The 18,789-nt window shown below is 40.2% G+C and overlaps 1 protein-coding gene across 5 annotated transcripts in view; it reads right to left on the bottom strand.

Annotated features, from left to right (window-relative positions):
* The window catches only part of CNKSR2 (connector enhancer of kinase suppressor of Ras 2), a 468,233-nt gene that overhangs the window by 365,579 nt on the left and 83,865 nt on the right, over positions 1-18,789 (bottom strand). For all 5 annotated transcript variants that reach the window (XM_077480716.1, XM_077480715.1, XM_077480718.1 and 2 more), the window contains exon 2: positions 4,427-4,590. In XM_077480716.1, coding sequence (XP_077336842.1) covers positions 4,427-4,590 — 164 coding nt within the window. The remainder of the gene's footprint in view (positions 1-4,426; positions 4,591-18,789) is intronic.

Genomic DNA, 18,789 nt, shown 5'->3' on the forward strand with positions numbered 1-18,789 from the left:
CCGTAGAAAAAAACATTGACAAGGCCGAGATCTGGCCCTTGATAGTACTCAAGGCTAGCTTCATTTCAATCCCATTTGCAGGAAATCAAGGATCCTACCTATGACATACTTCCTGGGGTGCCACCCCCTGGAACCACACCAGGAAACATATGCCTTCCAGACTCTATAGTAAATGATTCTGGAAGCCGGCTTCCTGGCATTAACCAAAGTAGACACTACTGAAGGTGATAACCCACGGTCCTTTAGAATGTGGGTTTTAATAGCCAAACCATTAAATTTAGCGTCTGTATGGTAGGATGGAATGCCGGACCTTGTGCGAGCAGATCTGGCCATAATGGCAGAGTCCAGGGAAACTCCTACCGCCATCTTTATGATCTTGGCAAACCAAGATCTTCTGGACCACCTCCTTTCGTTCCTGCGGAGAAGAATTAGCAGAACTGGAGGAAACGCATAGATCAGTGAAAAAACTGATCCCATGGGAAGACGAATGTGTCTGTTTCGCATGCTAGTGGATCCCTCGTTCTTGACACAAAGTTGTTGACTTTGTTGTTGAATCTGGATGTGAACAGGTCCACGTCAGGAATACCCCATCTCTGACATATCGCTAGGAAGATGTCGGGGTGAAGAGACCATTCCCCACAAAATAATTGTTGGTGACTCAAGTAGTCTGCCTGCCAATTTTCTATTCCTGGAATGAAAATCGCCGATAGGCAAGGAATGTTGTTTTCTGCCCAAGTTAGAACATGATTCACCTCTTTTTGGGCTGCACGACTTCCCGTGCCCCCCTGGCCATTGATGCAAGTCACAGCCGTGGCATTGTCGGATTTAATCCCGACAGGATAATCCCATAGCCTGAGCATCCAAGATTCTAGGGCCAGACGTACCGACTGAATCTCCAAAATGTTGCTAGGCAAGGTCTTTTCGGACTCCGACCATCGCCCCTGGACAGAATCCTCTTCCAGGACTGCTCCCCAGCCTATAAGGTTGGCATCTGTTGTCACCACTTTCCAGGATACTGGCAGATAGGATTTCTCCTTTTGGAGGTTGCTAGATATCAACCACCAATTTAGGCCCTGACGTACGTCGGGAGATAAGCGCATTGGAAAATCCAATAAACCTTCTTGTTCCAGACCGTCAGGATTGCGTTTTGTAGCAGTCTTCAGTGAAACTGCACGTAAGGGACGGCCTCGAAGGAGACTACCATTTTCCCCCAACAATCTCATGCATAGCCAAATGGAAGACTTCTTTGCCTTGACAAGTTGAATTAGTCCTATAATGGAACGGATTCTTGTCTGGGGTAAGAATACCTTTTTCTGTACAGTATCTATAACTAGCCCCAAGTACTGTAATCTCCTTGATGGTTTTAAGGAGGATTTTTCTAGGTTGAGTATCCAACCCAGAGAGTCCAGATAGTTTACAACTGTGGTTTAGACCAGAGACTGAACAATCTATTAAAAGTAGATTGTCTAAATAGGCCAAGACCGTTATGCCCAGAGCCCTTAATCCGGCTAAAGGAGGTGCCAGAATTTTTAAGAATACCCGAGGTGCAGTGGCTAGACAAAATGGCAGGGCCACAAACTGAAAATGATGATGTTCTATTTCAAAGCGTAGAAATCTTTGGTGAGTGGGAAATATTGGCATGTGGAGATATGCATCCTCGATATCGATTGATGCTAAAAACTCCACTCCTTGCAGGATGCAAACAACCGATCGGTTTGTCTCCATGCGAAAGGATCGTATATTTAAGTGTCGATTCAGATCTTTGAATTCTAGAATGGATCTTACCTCTCCGTTTGGTTTTGGAACTGTGAAAAGGTTTGAATGAAAACCTGTGCCCTTTTCCTCTAAAGGAACCTCTGATATCACCAGCTGGGATAAGAGATGATCCAGAGCTAGAAAGAGAAAGAGAGACTTTTCTCTGTATCCCTGGGAACATTTGATCTTAAAAAACGAGGAGACAGAAATTATCGGAACTCTAGTTTGTAACCTAGAGAAACTGAAGAAGCCACCCATCTGTCTTGACATTGTTCCTGCTAGATCTTTGAAAATTGCAGGAGGCTTCCCCCCACCCGAGCGAGCGGGGGTGCCCATTCATAAGGAGGCTTTAGCATTCTGCTTTGTGGGCTTTCTGCCCCAAGACCTCTTTTGACCATGGTGCTGCTCTTGGGGTCTTCCCCTTGAACCTGATGATGGAGGCCATCGAGGCTGCCTAGAGGCTGATGCCCCGGCACAGGTGAGGAAGCATGCTTAAAAGGAGAAGTGTTTAAAATTTCTTCTTTACTGGTAAAAGAGCTTTTCCCATTAGAGATCCTTTGGATGAATTTATCCAGATCATCCCCAAATAGCTGTTCACCATGAAAGGGGAAACTGGCCAAGAGCTTCTTGCACGGTGCTTCAGCTGACCAACTTTTAGACTCTTGTTCACAGAGGCGATTGCAGCATCCATTTCTGGAACCCCCCCCCCCCCCCCCCCATTTCTTATACAAATCCTCCTCCACAAGATATAGTGTAGAACATTTTTTGGGAGGATAACACTGTTTATTCGGATGTTCCCATTCAGAATATAAGCTTTTTTTAGCCATGAATGAATAGGAAAGGCATCCCCAGATGGGGGAGCTTTTAGTGATCCCAAACCAGAGGTGGGTTCATCAAGAGCTGTAGGCAGCAAAAAGGTTGAACGAACCAATTTAGTAAGAGCGTGTACAAGCAACCTGTCTTGTGATGCTACTCCCTCTATATTAGGATCCTCAGAAGGGGATATATTAGTATCTTCCAAATCTCTTGGAAGATCTTCCTTATCCCCTGTATCTCAATAAGAGGATCCTGAGCAGATATAGATACATACATACATACATATACTGAAGTGTCCAGCGCAGCTGCAACAACAGTCTCCCTTGATGGCTCAATCTGACCAGCCGCATCACTCTCCTCAGAGGAGGATGACATTCTTTTGGAAATGGATTTAGTTTGTTGTTAAACCACTGAGCCCTTAGAACCCTTTGAGGAGTTCCTGGTTCCTCTTCCACTCATAGCCTGAAGCACAAAGCAGAGGCAATACCAAAAAGAATGCACACGGCTAGGTTATAGTCCAGCACTATAAAGCTGCTATTAATGCCTAGCCTGGTAAAGTAAAAATTTGTCAAATGTGGCAAAAGCCTGTGTCACCAAACCTGAAGTAAGCCACCTCTGCTCACGTGTCCCTCCACAGCCAGCAGCAGACACGCACACACACAGTGCTTCTTTTAAAAACGTCCTCCACGTGTAGCCGGAGTCTGACACCATTAGCCCTGACCCCTTGTGCTGATTACGGCCACCGTTTTCAAAAGAAAGAACTTTCCCGCGCGAGTGGCAGACTCTAGACGCCCAGCGAACAGCTGATATGGCCACGGGGGGTAAAAACCACCGCTGAGCGACCTCACAGGTTTGTTTTTTAAAAAAAAGAATGCCTTTGTCATATAATTCCCCCAAAGGGGGTAATGTCAACATGAGGGGGTGCAGGAGGAGAGACCAGTCCCCCCTTTCTTACCAGAGGATATGCTTGCATTGGCCGGAGGAGGAATTGATGGCTCCTGACACAGCACTGTCTCCAGCATAAGGCGGTGAGTGCTCAATACAGCCCCTAGTGGTGACACATAGGCATGACAACATTATATATTTAAAGGAGAAATTCATAAGAAAATCCAAAGATATTTCTTAGAAAACTCCCCTTACCTTCCCGCCACAGGGTTATTTGAGATAAACCCAATCTTCACCCTTCATGATGGGCTCCAAAACCTTCAGGAACAGGGGAACCTAGAGGTTACCCACAATTCTGGATCTGCAACAGCACCCTGTCAGTAAAAACGTTATGGCCTTACTACCAAAAATTACTGGATCCCAGGGTCCAGCTCTCTAAAAAGAGAAGCATTCACAAGCAAAACCTTGTTTCTTCAGACACTAGGCCCGCATACCATTCCTTAGGCCCATTAAAGACACTCTGAATGGATCCGGTCAGCATGGCTAGCCCCAGCAAGGATTGCTCCAGTGGAGCTCAACACAGCACATCTTTAATCGTGACCAACACCTTAGACACTGGCAAAAAAACGGAGGTACTCCCGGTAATGGGAGGGGTTATATAGGGAGTGCACTTCTGGTCTTAGGGCGTGCCAGTGTCCATCACCTATTGGTGGCCTATTAACACACACAGTAGCCACTATGACTCTGTGTCCTCTGATGTATGAAAAGAAAGCAGCAGTTTTTCACAAAGAACCTGATGCAAAAGCAGATGGGACAATAAAAAGGTGTGGCTGCAGTTCTGCTGTAAGACTAAGCATGACTTATTAACGGCATCCAAAAGTGTGCAGCAAGAGTTAAAATTTAACCAGAATCAATGAAAAGACGCCTTTTTTTCCCCAAAATTATGCAAATATTTTAAAATGAAGCTTACCAGTGCACATAGTAAGTCTACAGCTTCAAGAATGAGCTCCTGGTGTCCAATGCGTGTGACTCCCAGTTCCTCCAATTCCTGGTGAGTAATGCGTAATAGCTGATCCCCTGCAATCTTCTCCCGCTCAAAATTTTTGATATACTGCTGCAAGCAATCATCCAGGCCTAATGGAGAAAAAGAGAGAGAGAGAGATCCATGATGTCATAAGCCTAGGCTTTTTACCAGACAAGAAAAGAGGAAGTGAGCTGTATATGGTATTTACCGTCAGAAAAAAAAAAAAAAAAAAAAAAAAAAGGTTTTACTATTAAAAAAGTTTAAGACAGCAAGGGCAGAAGATTTAATATATAAAATTATTGAAGTTCTGCTTTCATAGTCATTGAAAAAAGGCAGTTATAGAAACATCAAATACAAAAGAGGAGATATGGATATCAAGTGTAATCTGAACTGAAAAAAAACACAATCTTTTCTATTTAGAATCCGAGCAGATCCACATATTGTTTATCTGACCATGATAATGTCCGATTGCCTAGAAAGGCATTAAAAAGACATTCCTGCAATTAAGAACATGCTCCAGTAGGATTTAGAGTAATCCAGTTTTAAAATGTTGTAATAATTTCATCCATTTTTGGTTGTTTAGAAAGATAAAAAGAAAACCTATAAAACAAAAAACAATTGTTCTACTTTTGCTTGCACACATTTCTAGATCCTTGAAAAAGAACAAAAACACAAAGAAAACACAAGCTGAATCATTTTACTTCTACATGTTAACTAAATGAATAGTAGCTAAAAAAAAATAAAAAATTATACATTAAAAACAAAAATGAAGACCACGTTTGAATTTAAGCTAGCAGTCTTTTTGGTCAAGTACCTGTGATAAGCAATATTATGAGTACACCTGCCAAAAAAGTGATCTATAGAATTGATGTGAAAAATACTTTTGCTGGATAGAATTTAATAGAAAATCTACACAAAATTATACGCTGTTGAGTGGAAATCTGTTGAAATATTTCAAAGGTTTTAATTCACCAAACCTGAAAAAGTGTTGTAGTCTAAAATGTAGTTCTGCCAGATATAACCAACTGTAATCTTTTTCTGTGACATAATCAACCTATTGTACCTGTTTGCACCCATTTCATTCCATAGTGGCAGAACACCCTAACGCGACATAGAATAAGAAGGCAACCGTGTTTAAAGCTGTGCCCCCTCGGGGCTGCCAGACCTCCCTCCTTCCTTTATATTAGCTTTACAGACCAACTCCAGGAAACCTAACATTTCTCCTTTGTAGTAGGGCCGCACCTGTACTGCAAGGGTAAACTGTACGTTTTAGGTCTAGGGGGACATAGAAAAGAATATTTACCTGATCCTTCTACTAGACCAGTCCCTGCAGCATCTTTTGCCCCATGCTCCAGGAGTCTAAGGTCCTGATGTCATCAAGAGTGGATATGGGCCCCGCGTATTGGATCCGATAGTGGCGAGGGACAGTCCACCACTGGAGTATAGGGGAGTGCCGTCTTCCAGGGGAAAGGAGGACTGGGTTAGCAAAAGTGCTTTTACTTTCTCCAGAATAAAAAACAGTAAATCTTTGCAATGCAGACACAGCCCCATTTGCAAAGGAGAATTTTCATATTTCCTGAAGTTGGGTTTTAAGGTTTGTTCCCATCTTTGGATTTCTAAGGTGCTTGGCTGAGTACGAGTTTTGATGTCCATATTTTTCTATTTGCATTTTCAGTACGTGTTGCTGAGAAGAATCTATAAACAAATAAGTTATTTGTAAGGAAAGTCCTCCATACTCTGCTGATCTGTCATTTGCGTCAGCATTTTTATTGGGGAAACCAGTCCAATGAATGAACTTCAAAAGCATTTATATTTTTCTGCCACCTCATCTGCTCAACGGTATGCCATCATCAGAATTGGTGACCATCCATAGCTAAGCTTTTGGTTTGTTCTTTGTTTCTTCTTGGTTTGAAAATGGTTTAAAAATGTTAAAATTGGTTATTTGAAAGATGTGTTATTGAACACAAACACTATTAAAATGCCAATGGACTACGTATGCATCATTTATTTAAAATAATTGCTGCTTTTATGGTTTGTTGGAGGGAGGTGGTGGGCTGTGCAATCTCAAGTCATGTTTAAAAAGATTCAGCCCCAGCAAAACCTTTTATTTTTTTTGTAACCGAACTGTGTCTCATTTACACATAGACTTCCCCCTTACCACCTGCCCCCCGAGGAATATGGGGGGGGGGGGCTGTAAAAAAGAAATCTCCACAATAGGCAGAGGCAACAAGAACACTATTTTATAGAATGTGGAAGGATTATAACCCTTATCTGTTTTTATTTTATTTTTTTTCACAACCAGTGTCTCTCTGTATCAGTGTATCTCTGTATCTCTGTATCTGTATCAGTGACACTTGTTTTGTCACAGGGACAGAAAGTGGAGGGAAATCTACCCACACAGAGTAAAAACAAACCTAAGAGAAATCCTAACCATTCCTGAGTCAATAGAAAAAAAAAAAAAAAAAAAAAAAAAGTTTTGGCAGGGTTTTAGCTTCTCGCACAAGCCAGTCAAACTTGCTGTAGGTATAAAAACACAACTAACAAGCAAAGTAGTTGTGATAACCCAGAATGCAGATAACACTAAATCTTAAACGAGCATAAAAATATATTAGATTTGAATTTTTATATTACTGTAGATAAAATCAGGTAAAGCATTAGTTATGAATAAATTCATAGGTTCAAAAATCATACATTATTCAAATACAAAAAAAAACAAAAAAAAACAAAAAAAACGATTGTTAAAATTCACATCTCAAATGATTTAATAGGGTACATTCAACATTGACAAATCACATTGTTAAATTAGAAAAGCTCCTCATGCCTCCCATGAGCAAAAAAAAAAGTCTGCCTTCACAGCCTGAATCACATACAGTGCGGCGAAAAGTATTTGTCCCTTCCTGATTTTTTTTTGCATATTTCTCAAACTTAAATGATTCAGATCAAACAAATTTTAATATTACACAAAGATAACCCGAGTAAATCCAAGAAGCAGTTTTTCAATTATTATTTAATGTATTAACGGGTTCCCTGATCATGTCACGCAGATATACTGAGGCACAATGGCTCTGCTGGGTGAAATCCCGTACGGTTACATCCTACCCTTTTTCGGCCACCGGAGGCCACGCGCGATCGCATGCACGAGTACCAGCATGGGGATTTTTGTGTGTAAATGCACAACTTTCTGTGCTGTCAGAGGAGAGGAGCCATATCCTACCAAGTAGGAAAAAACTATACATGTCTCCTCTCCTAGTCAATCCTATCCCCATACAGTTACAACACACTGAGGGAACACACAATTAACCCCTCGATCACCACCTAGTGTTAACCCCTTCCTTGACAGTGACATTTACACAGTAATCAGTGCAAACCAATCAATATACCCTTATTGCGATTTATTTTTTACCACAAATATGTAGAAGAATATATATTGGCCTGAACTGATAAAGAAAAAAAATTAAATTTTTTTTTTAATTTGGGTGATAGCAAAAAGTAAATTATTATATATATATATATATATATATATATATATATATATATATATATATATATATATATATATATATATATATATATATATATATACACACACACACACACACACACACACACACACACACACACACACACACATATACACACACCTTTTTGTAGAAAAAAATTTATTAAATTCTTTTGGTGGTATTTGATCACCTCTGCAGTTTATTTTTTGCGCTATTAAAAAAAACACCACAAGGACACAAATATTGTTTGGGTACAGAGTCGAATGACCGCGCATTTGTCGGGGGTGAACTGGTTGAGGGAAAAAAGCTGTTCAAATCTGCCTGGCCCTGTGTGAAAAAGTAATTGCCCCCTTCCATGCTGAATCTTAAATGAACAGCGATTAACCACAATTTTTTGGAAAACTTTGTTAAATTTAATTTGCCATACCCAGGCCTAATTACTGCCAGACCTGTTGAATCAAGAAATCACATAAATAGAATCTGTCTAACAGATCACAAAAATCCACACACCATGCCACAATCTAAAAAAAAAAAAAAAAATCAAAAAAAAAAAAAAAAAATCAACAGATTAGAAACAAAGTAATGCCTCCAGTATGGCTGAAAACAATTCTGCAGAGTGGGCCAAAATTGCTCCACAGCAATGTGAAAGAGTCATTGCCAGTTATCCCAAACACTTGATTGCAGTTGTTGCCACCAAGGGTTATTCGGTTTAGAGGCAATTACTTTTTCACATAAAGCCAGGCAGGTTTGAACAGCTTTTTTTCCTTAATAAATGAAACCATCATTTAAAAACTATAATTTGTATTTACTCGGGTTATCTTTGTGTAATAATAAAATGTGTTTGATGATCCGAGTTATTTAAGTGTGAGAAATATGCAAAAAATAAAAATAAAACAAATAAATAAAAGAAAGCCAGATGAATTCTTCTTTTCTTACAACAAAGCTAAAATGTATACATTTCCCAGTGTAAAAACAAGGGAAGGCTGATGGCATCACGCCAGACCACTGGCTTTTCAATACAAAAAGTCCAAAGTGGTGCTGAACTAATACTCATCTGAACCCAACTAATGCAGTATTGGTATTAGGGCCCGTTGTACAGTCACAGCACCAATATTTACTTTAGGCAGTTGAATATGTATATTTCCGTTGTAGATTCCACTTTTCCTATTTGATGTATTATAGAATGTTTCTAGTTCATGCTGGATCCACAACAGCATTGGAAAGTTGTGTCATATGGGCACGGTTTCTCTGATAATCTGCACACTCACCCATTGGAGAAGCAACGTAAATCAACTGTCAGCTGTAGTCTGAAGGGTTGCCTACAGGTCACACACAGTGAATACAGAAGTTTAACCAAGTATCATCAAAGAGAGAAATGCTAAGCCTGCAATTGCTGATATTCTTTTAACCACTTGAGATCCGTGCTATAGCCGAATGACGGCTACAGCGCGGACCTCCTTTGCCGGGACTACGTCTATTGACGTCGTCCCGTGCACGATGGCCTGCGCGCCCCCTGAGGGGCGCGGGCTGCGCGCTCTGTGATCGGCGAGTCTATGAGACTCGCCTGATCACCGATCCGAGCAAGGGGTCAATCCCGACCCCTTATCACGTGATCAGCTGTCAGCCAATGACAGCTGATCATGTGATACAACGGAGCCGGTAATCGGCTATTATTCCTGTCAGCGCGAGGAGAAAAAAAAAAAAGAGCCGATCACGGCCAGCCCTGCCAGTGCCCACCTGCCCCCTGCCAGTGCCACCTCAATAAAAAATAAGTGCCCCCCGTCAGTGCCACCCAGCAGTGCCCATAGTGCCACCCAGCAGTGCCCACAATCTGCCTCAACAAAGGTGCTGCACCCCAGTGCCACAAATCCGTGCCCAGTGTCATCTACCAGTGCCCATCAGTGCCGCCCATCAGTCCCATCTATCAGTGGTACCCATCAGTGCCCCTTAGTGCCACCCATCCGTGCCATCTTATCTGTGCCCATCTTTGCCCATCCATGCCGTCTTAACTATGCAAACTATTATAACAAACTATTAAGCATGATTTTTATTTTTTTTGCATCTTTTGTTTAGCAAAAAATAAAACTCCCAGCTGTAATTAAATACCACCAAAAGAAAGCTCTATTTGTGGGAAAAAAAATGATAAAAATTTCATTTGGGTACAGTGTTGTATGCCCGCGCAATTGTCATTCAAAGTGCATCAGCGCTGAAAGCTGAAAATTGGTCTGGGCAGGAGGGGGGTTTAAGTGCCCAGTAAGCAAGTGGTTAAACATTAATTTGAGTCCTTGGGCATGGTATTAATATATGGAAAGGAGGTGACCCCATCAGACTCCTCAATCAAAAAAGAGAGCGAGTGGGTTTTTAGTTTAGGTACACTTTACCAAGAGTGAATGTTGGATTTTAATAGGAATTGCTACTTATAGCAATTATATTAATTTAATGATGTAATTCAAATCAGTCACTACTTTTCTAGAGAGCCTTTTGAGGAATGAGGAGCATCCCAAATATTGCGACGAGACCTATAGGCTAGTGCAAAAACATCTTCGGGGGACACAGAGTAGAGATTTTTTATAAAAAAATAAAATAAAAATATATATATATATATATATATATATATATATATATATATATATATATATATATATATATATATATATATATATATATATATATATATATATATATATATATATATATATATATATAAAATCGCACACATTTATTCCCTACAGGTGCACATTTGAAGTACCATCTTGCACAGATTTTTTTTACAGGGAGAGGGGCATTGACCATATAGGCAGACTGTGTATTTTCCTGCTAGGTTTGCTTTTATGATGCAGAATTCTCACGTAGTATTTAGAGAGAATGTCAGCTTCCCAGGTCATTAACATATAGTAATCAAACAGGCGAAGAAAACTTCCTTGTGAATTTTTTTTTTTTATAAAAAAACTTGTCCTATGTGATTTATCAACAGTCCACACACTTCAACAAATTCCTGTTAAAACATATTATTTATTCATGTACGTCTGCATTCAACATCTGGTCATGAATGACAGGTCAGAAATCCTGCAAGTCATTTGGTTGATAAAGATAAATATTAAATGGCAATGGCTGTCTAATAACCAAAACGTTACACGGTAGATCATTTAAAGCCTGCAGGGAAAAATCTGAATCATTACATTTCGGCATCCCAGTGGCAGGAGTTTGAATCAACTGAAGACGAAGACGAACCATTTGATTCCAAATACAAAACATAAAATAATCACATTTACATTTTTGGAAGAAATCACAATTTTTTATATACCAAGCAAAGAGTAAAACAATGCACACTGCCATTTCTTAGCAATAGATCAGCTCAGCAAAACAAACATCTATTTAAAATATACTCATAGAAGCAAAGTTGAAGAGATTTGTGAATCACAAAAAATCCATCCTTTATGGCAGCCATTAAGAGAAGGTTGGTTCTATGAAGGTGTACACCAACGCTCAATAATTGTGAACTTCCACACATCTCCTATATATAATACCTTACTTGTAAACCAAGATCTTGAGTAAATGTCTAACATGTTGGATGTGCTAATTTTGCCTTAAATTGGAAGATCTTAGGATCCTGCAATGAATTTTATGGGATTTAGTCAGTAGTAGGGTGACATTTGTTTAGCCCACGCCAGTCCAAACTGTGGCTCAAGGCTTACCAGCCCACCTTTATTTAAAACAAATACTAAAAGTTCACAATGCGGTTGCCCACACAAGAGATTTTCACTAAACAAGTAACAAAAAATACCAAGCCACCATGCTTTGTCTTTAGCAGCACAGCTGCTCTTGTCACTGGGCCTCCTAAACCTTTTCACCCAGTTCTTGTTTTCTGGGCTCTCTTTGCTCACTCAACCTGTAGTTACAGCTCACTGCTCTATGGACTCATTCCTGGCCGCTCAAAAAATGGGATCTCCAAGCGCTCTGGGCTCCCTCATTCCGCCGAGACTTAGACCTTATACACACACACACACACACACACACACACACACTATACAACCTTTGCTGTCCGATTTTCTTTAGATTTACCAAAACCATGTAGTGCAAGGGCCCACCTGCTTGCATACAAATTGAAACTCAAGGTTTCACCTCATTTTATATGGTTTTGGTAAATCTGAAGAAAAAAAAAATCCAGCTTTACACAGTTTCTCGTAGTCCTCTGGACTTACCCAGTATTCCTGGCTTTCCCAGTCTCCCACACTTGCTTAACCTTCTCAACTGTCCCGGTCCTGTTGACTAAGAATCTCTCCTAGAGCATGGATTGTTCTCTTGAGTAGAGCATCTCTGTCTGCCAACAGAAACATACACCTGCCTCTAGACAGGAGCCCTGCACTATGGTAAGGTCCTTGCTTATAATAAATGTTCACACAATAAAACTCACACAGCCTTCAAGCCTTTCCAATAGGATTGGGACACAGAATTGAAGGCTTTATTCTACCCAAGACTCTTTGAAGCCTTTGGACAACAGTTCCTGATCTGGAGATTACAAAACCCACAGAAAACTGAAACCCCAGTCTTCTCCGCTCTAACATTATACTCCAGAGACCAACCAAAACAAAAATTGCCCAAGGGACTTTTAGAGTGGTGCTTGAAGTAGAATAGTAGAACAAATGTATATATAAAACATTAAAAAAAATTATTTAAATTATAAAAAAAAAAAAAAAAAAAAAAAAAAAAAAAAAAAGAAGGAGGAGAAGGAGAAGGAGAAGGAGAAGAAGGAGAAGGAGAAGGAGAAGAAGGAGAAGAAGGAGAAGAAGGAGAAGGAGGAGAAGAAGGACACAGACGTTCACATTGTGTAGAAATTTAAAAAAACACGCTGTTTTACCAATGTACATTCCAGAAGTCAAAATCATTATTTGCAGGAGCTGTAATCTCTATGCATTTCGTGGGACAAATCCTGCTTCATCAGGAGACAGCCCCAGGTGGTTTGCATGTGTATTTGAAAGTTCACAAGGTGAAGTCAAAACCACATGGTGAAGATTAAAAAAAAAAAAAAAAAGTGGCAGGACCCCCACTGCAGACCCCGTTACTGAAGTAAAAACTGTGAGCTACCACAAAGGGCACAGCAGAATGGAGAGCTGCTGCACACATCCAAATGGTCAATACTCCAAAGACCCAAACTCTGCAAAACCTTCTGTCTTTTTTCCTTATAATGACACAGTGGCAGGGCCTAGCACACACACACATACATATACATATACATATACATATACATATATATAGTACTCCTGAAGAGCATGCGCTATGTTTTGTGAATCTAGTTTTTTCTAAGACCATATTTGGGTCTTAGGGTTAAATTATGTAAATTGTGATTCTGGCATCAGGTTGGCTGGACTGTATTGTGTTCTGCCTGGTTATAGGTACATGTATCACCTTTGACAGGCATTGGAACTCAGTCTGGTTGGACGCATTGTGTACCAATCTCCCTCTCAGAGCCAATCAGAGGGTGCATTGCCTCGCTGTGTATTCCAGGAGAGGGTACTTAAGGTGCTGAGGTCACATGGTTCGGGCCACGCACAAGGGTGGCCAGTAAGAGCCTGGAAGCTGAGCTGAAAGGACACCAAGCAAATCCGCATTCTTACGGTATCGCCGGACCGGCTGCAAGAAAGTTCCTAATTTCATCCTTCTGTTACACCTAAGTTCCGGTGTTAAAAAAGTTCTACAATCAAGTCTGTGGCAGAGACTTTGTTAATCTTAAATCACCTGTTGGCTGCTAAATCCAAACACGGGGATTGATCCGGTAGTTGAAATATTCAGTTGCGAATGGCTATTCTCTGGATCATCTAGAGAGACATTTCAAGTGTCATCAGTTTCCAGAAAAGTACCTGAGCTTTACTACCCATACCCTCTATTCCCAACTGAGAGACTGTGTTCTGTTCAATGTTTTATGCAAATAAAAATTCCTAAAAAAGGGATTCAAGTGTCGGTCTCTGCAGTTATTGGGCCATCAACCTCGGGAACCCCTAGACAAGAACGAGGTGAAGAAGGTAAACGGTAAGCCCTGTGCTTCTCCACCCTTCAGCAAGTTGTTGGTTTGTAACTAGAAACGGACACATTGTTCCAGTTATTGGTGTCATCCAGGACAAAGAATAAAAAAATAAAATTAAAAAAAAAAACCCTGCTTGACAGTAACAAAGTTAAAGGTTTTTTATAAAACTTCCTACCTGCACCTTGTGTTTTTTCACCTGCTTAGGATGTGCATTTTCATGGTGTCATTTGTTGCCCTGCATACATAGTCTATAGTAGAATAAATATTCATATTCTTGTGTCAGAAATTTCTGATTGTGTTCAAACATGAGACATACGGCATGGCAGTGCACAAGCTAAAGTGACTGTAAACTATCAACTTGTAAAATAACCCATTTGGTTTCAAATAGGAATGAAAAAAAATTTGTGTATAGAAAAAAAAAAAAGTAATTTTATGTATTTTTTTCATAAGTGATCACATTCCCTCTATTGCCAGCTGCATTAGGGAAGAACAAACAACAGTACACCGAGCTTCCCAGTAAATGGCTGTGCAGGAGAGGAGTGTCAGGACAAGTCTGATTATTGGAGGAGAGCAGGCAGAGTTCCCATCACAACTAGAGAATGGACCACAGTGTTTTCTCCTTAGTGTGGTGAGTTTTTAATAGGATCTGGGAGGAACACTAGAGATTATATATAAAGGAAGCAATACAAAGAGAACAGGACATTTCATACAAGTACATGGTACAGCAGACACATATCTGGAATATGAAGTGTTGGGTTTACATATTATTTAATGCATGACCTCTCTAGTATGAGAACTGACACTTCTTCTGAAGAAACCACATATATCACAAGCTTTGGGTCTTTTGGTCTTGTGTTCTGCAGGCGAGAGCTACATAGTAATTAAATCTGACATCCACAAGCAGATAGAGCTTTCACATTCACAAACTCTTTTGTGTGTTACAACTGGAAGTTTTTTTAATTTTTTTATTATTACATTAGAGCTCCCATATTTGTGATGTAAAACAGAGGAGATGGTAATGCATGCGATGGAAGATGTGTGATCTGGAACAGGACGTTGCCTTGCCCATTGATGAGTGACTGGGGACAAAGTAAGTAAATGAATACATGAACACAGAGAAATTGATTGGCTATGACACTAGAGACTGCAGCCACATTTGAGCCCATCCTCACAAGGCAAGCAAAACAAACACCACGTGGGATATACCTACATGAATACTTAGTTAAAACATTTGAAAAAAAAAAGTTGCCTCCCCCCTCCTCCTACCTATGTTGCATACAGTTTATAAGAGTGGTGTAAACACATTTTCTTGAATACACTTTGGGGCAGTCACATGATAGAAAAACAGTAAGCGATGCAGGGGAAGCCAACAGAGGGGCACTGAAAGCCAGCGAGTGATGTCACAGCTTTGAGAATTCAGCCATGTTGTTGAGTGCTCCCCAACACAGGGGAACTCTGCTTATGGATCACATGACTGCACTAAAGTAAATGCATTTATACTGTGCTCTATTAAAATGGTATGCAGCAAAGTTAGGAGGAGAGTGGGGAAAATATGTTTTTAAAAATACTTCTAATTTAGTCTATACAGTGCCTTGAAAAAGTACTCATACCCTTTAACCACTTAAGGACCGCCTCACGCCGATATAAGTCGGCAGAATGGCACGGCTGGGCACAATCACGTACCTGTACGTGGCTCTAAGTGCCCAGCCATGGGTCTGGAGTGCGCCGCCGGCCCTGAGCTCCGTGACTGTGGCCACTGGTGTCCCGTAATCGGGTCACAGAGCTGAAGAACGAGGAGAGGTCTGTGTAAATAGGGAAAGAGGATCAGTGACGTCACATGCCAGGCCACGCCCCCCTACAATAAAAAATAAAAAAAAACACAACGTCACACATGACCCCTACACTGCCCCCTAGTGGTTAACTCCTTCACTGCCAGTGTAATTTACACAGGAATCAGTGCATTTAAATAGCACCGATTGCTGTATAAATGACAATAGTCACAGTCACGATAAAAATCACTGATTGATTGTTTTTTACTAGTAATGGTGGCAAACAAAAACATTTTTTTAATCAAAGCGCTATAAAACTATCCCCTATTTTGTGGGTATAATTGCTAATTACGATTTTTTTTTTTTACCAAAAATATGTAGAAGAATATGTATCGGCCTAAACTAAGGAAAACATTTTTTTTAGATTTTTTTGGGGGGATATTATAGCAAAAAGTAAAAAATATTGAATTTTTTCATAATTGTCGTTCTATTTTTGTTTATAGTGCAAAAAATAAAAACCGCTGAGGTGATCAAATACCACCAAAAGAAAGCTCTGTTTGTGGGAAAAAAATAAAATAAAAAATAAAAAAAAAGGACGCCAATTTTGTTTGGGAGCCACGTCGCACGACCGCGCAATTGTCAGTTAAAGCAGTGCCGAATCGCAAAAAGGGGCCTGGTCCTTTGGCTGCAAATTGGTCCGGGGCTTAAGTGGTTAATACATTTTTACATTTTACAACCAAAAACGTATTTTTGGGGGATTTTATGTCACAGACCAACACAAAGTGGCACATAATTGTGAAGTGGAAGGAAAAAGGATAAATGGTTTTCAAAATGTTTTTCAAATAAAATATCTGAAAAAGTGCAGGATGCATTTGTATTCAGCCCCCTTTACTCTGATACCCCTAACTAAAATCTAGTGGAACGAATTGCCTTCAAAAGTAACCTAATTCATACATCGAGTCCACCTTTATGTAATTTAATCTCAGTATAAATACGGCTGTTCTGTGAAGCCCTCATAGGTTTGTTAGAGAACCTTAGTGAACACACAGCATCATGAAGGCCAATGAACACACCAGACAGGTCAGGGATAAAGTTGTGGAGAAGTTTAAAGCAGAGTTGGGTTATAAAAACATATCCCGGGCTTTGAACATCTCACGGAGCACTGTTCAATCCATCATCTGAAAGTGGATAGTGTATGACAACTGCAAACCTACCAAGACATGGCTGTCCACCTAAACTGACAGGCTAGGCAAGGAAAGCATTAAATCAGAGAATAAATAGAATAGTTATTCCTGCACTCCAATGGAATATGAATAAATAATGGTCAGTGGTGCTGCAGCCACCGAATGGGCCAAACATTTCCCCCCCCCCCCCCCCCAAAAAATGCAAAATCAATCAAGTGATTTTTTTTTCTTTTTTCTTTTAATCAAGTGATGGTGTTGCCCTTCAATGTGAACTGTGATAATATAAATACCCACTTACAATGTGGACACAGATATGGGGCAAAAAAAAATAAAAAATAGATAAAATAATAAAAGCCATGATCAATAATGTGCAAAAAAAGCAAAACAGGAGTGAAAACAGGCCAAGTACAATAGATAAAGAGTACTTAACAGCTAGTATAAATAAAATGAAAAAAAAATTAAATAAAAATTTGGCATAAATATACCAATGAAGCTTCAGAATGTCCAACTGTGCAACATAGTGCAAACAAACAAATTAAGGTGCAAGCGATCAAAATGAAGTGGCTAAAAGTCCTTTACAACTCTTAAAACAATAATAATCACACCATAAATAAGGCAAAGCTTCAGAATATCCAAAAGGTGAAACACGTGGTAAAGATTCCACTTAGTATTAAAGTGCAAGGTGCAGAATGTGGGGTAGCATCTGTAGGGTGACACAGTGACTTTAGATGAATCTTCGGTGAGAAATGTCACCCGCAGGTGTACTAACTTATTACCTTACAGCTGCAAGGTAAGCAGCATATAGTAAAGCCAGTGGGTTACTCTGTGACAGAGGGGAAGGAGTCCCTTTCCTTTCTTCTCATTTGTAGATCACCTAAAGGGTCACAGATTGTTTCCAAGAACAGGTACCCAGCAGAGTGTCTTGCTCCCAGTGTGTCAAGCAGTTAAAGTAGAGAAACATAGGAGAGGCTCTCTGGTGTAGTATGTTTATTCAACATAAAGCAAAAAATAGGGTACTCACATTTAAAACTAGCAACAGTGTATTGTATACAAATGAGCAGCGAGCTCGGATGGTAAAAACGTCCCTTCCAGTTAAATCAGAGAAGCAGCGAAGAGGCCTATGGTAACTCTGGAGGAGCTGCAGAGATCCACAGCTCAGGTGGGAGAATCTATCCACAGGACAACTATTAGTCATGCACTTGAAAAAAGCTGGCTTTAATGGAAGAGTGGCAAGAAGAAAGCCATTGTTGAAAAAAAAAAAAAAGCCATAAGAAGTCCTGTTTGCAGTTTGCGAGAAGCCATGTGGGGGACACAGCAAACATGTGGAAGAAGGTGCTCTGGTTAGATGAGACCGAAATTGAACTTTTTGGCCTAAATGCAAAAATGCTACGTTTGGAAGAAGACTAACCCCGCGCATCACCCTGAACACAGCTCAACTGTGAAACATTGTGGGGGCAGCATCCGGTTGTGGGGATGCTTCAGCAGGGACAGGGAAGCTGGTCAGAGTTGATGGGAAGATGGATGGAGCCAAATACAGGGCAATCTTAGAAGAAAACCTGTTATCTGCAAAAAATTGAGTCTGTGGCAGAGGTTCACCTTCCAGCAGGACATCAACCCTAAACATACAGCCAATGGAATGGTTTAGATCAAGTCATATTCATTTAGAATGGCCCGATGTCCAGACCTAAATCCAATTGGGAATCTGTGAAAGACTTTAAAATTGCTGTTTACAGATGGTGTCCATCCAATCTGACAGAGCTTGAGCCATTTTGCAAAGAAGAATGGGCAAACATTTCCCTCTCTAAAAATCTAGAAAATGCAGCTTATTAAACAT

Source organism: Lithobates pipiens, unplaced genomic scaffold (assembly GCF_037356315.1).
Source record: "Lithobates pipiens isolate NorthernLeopardFrog02 unplaced genomic scaffold, aLitPip1_a1.2 Scaffold_16, whole genome shotgun sequence".
NCBI lineage: Eukaryota > Metazoa > Chordata > Amphibia > Anura > Ranidae > Lithobates > Lithobates pipiens.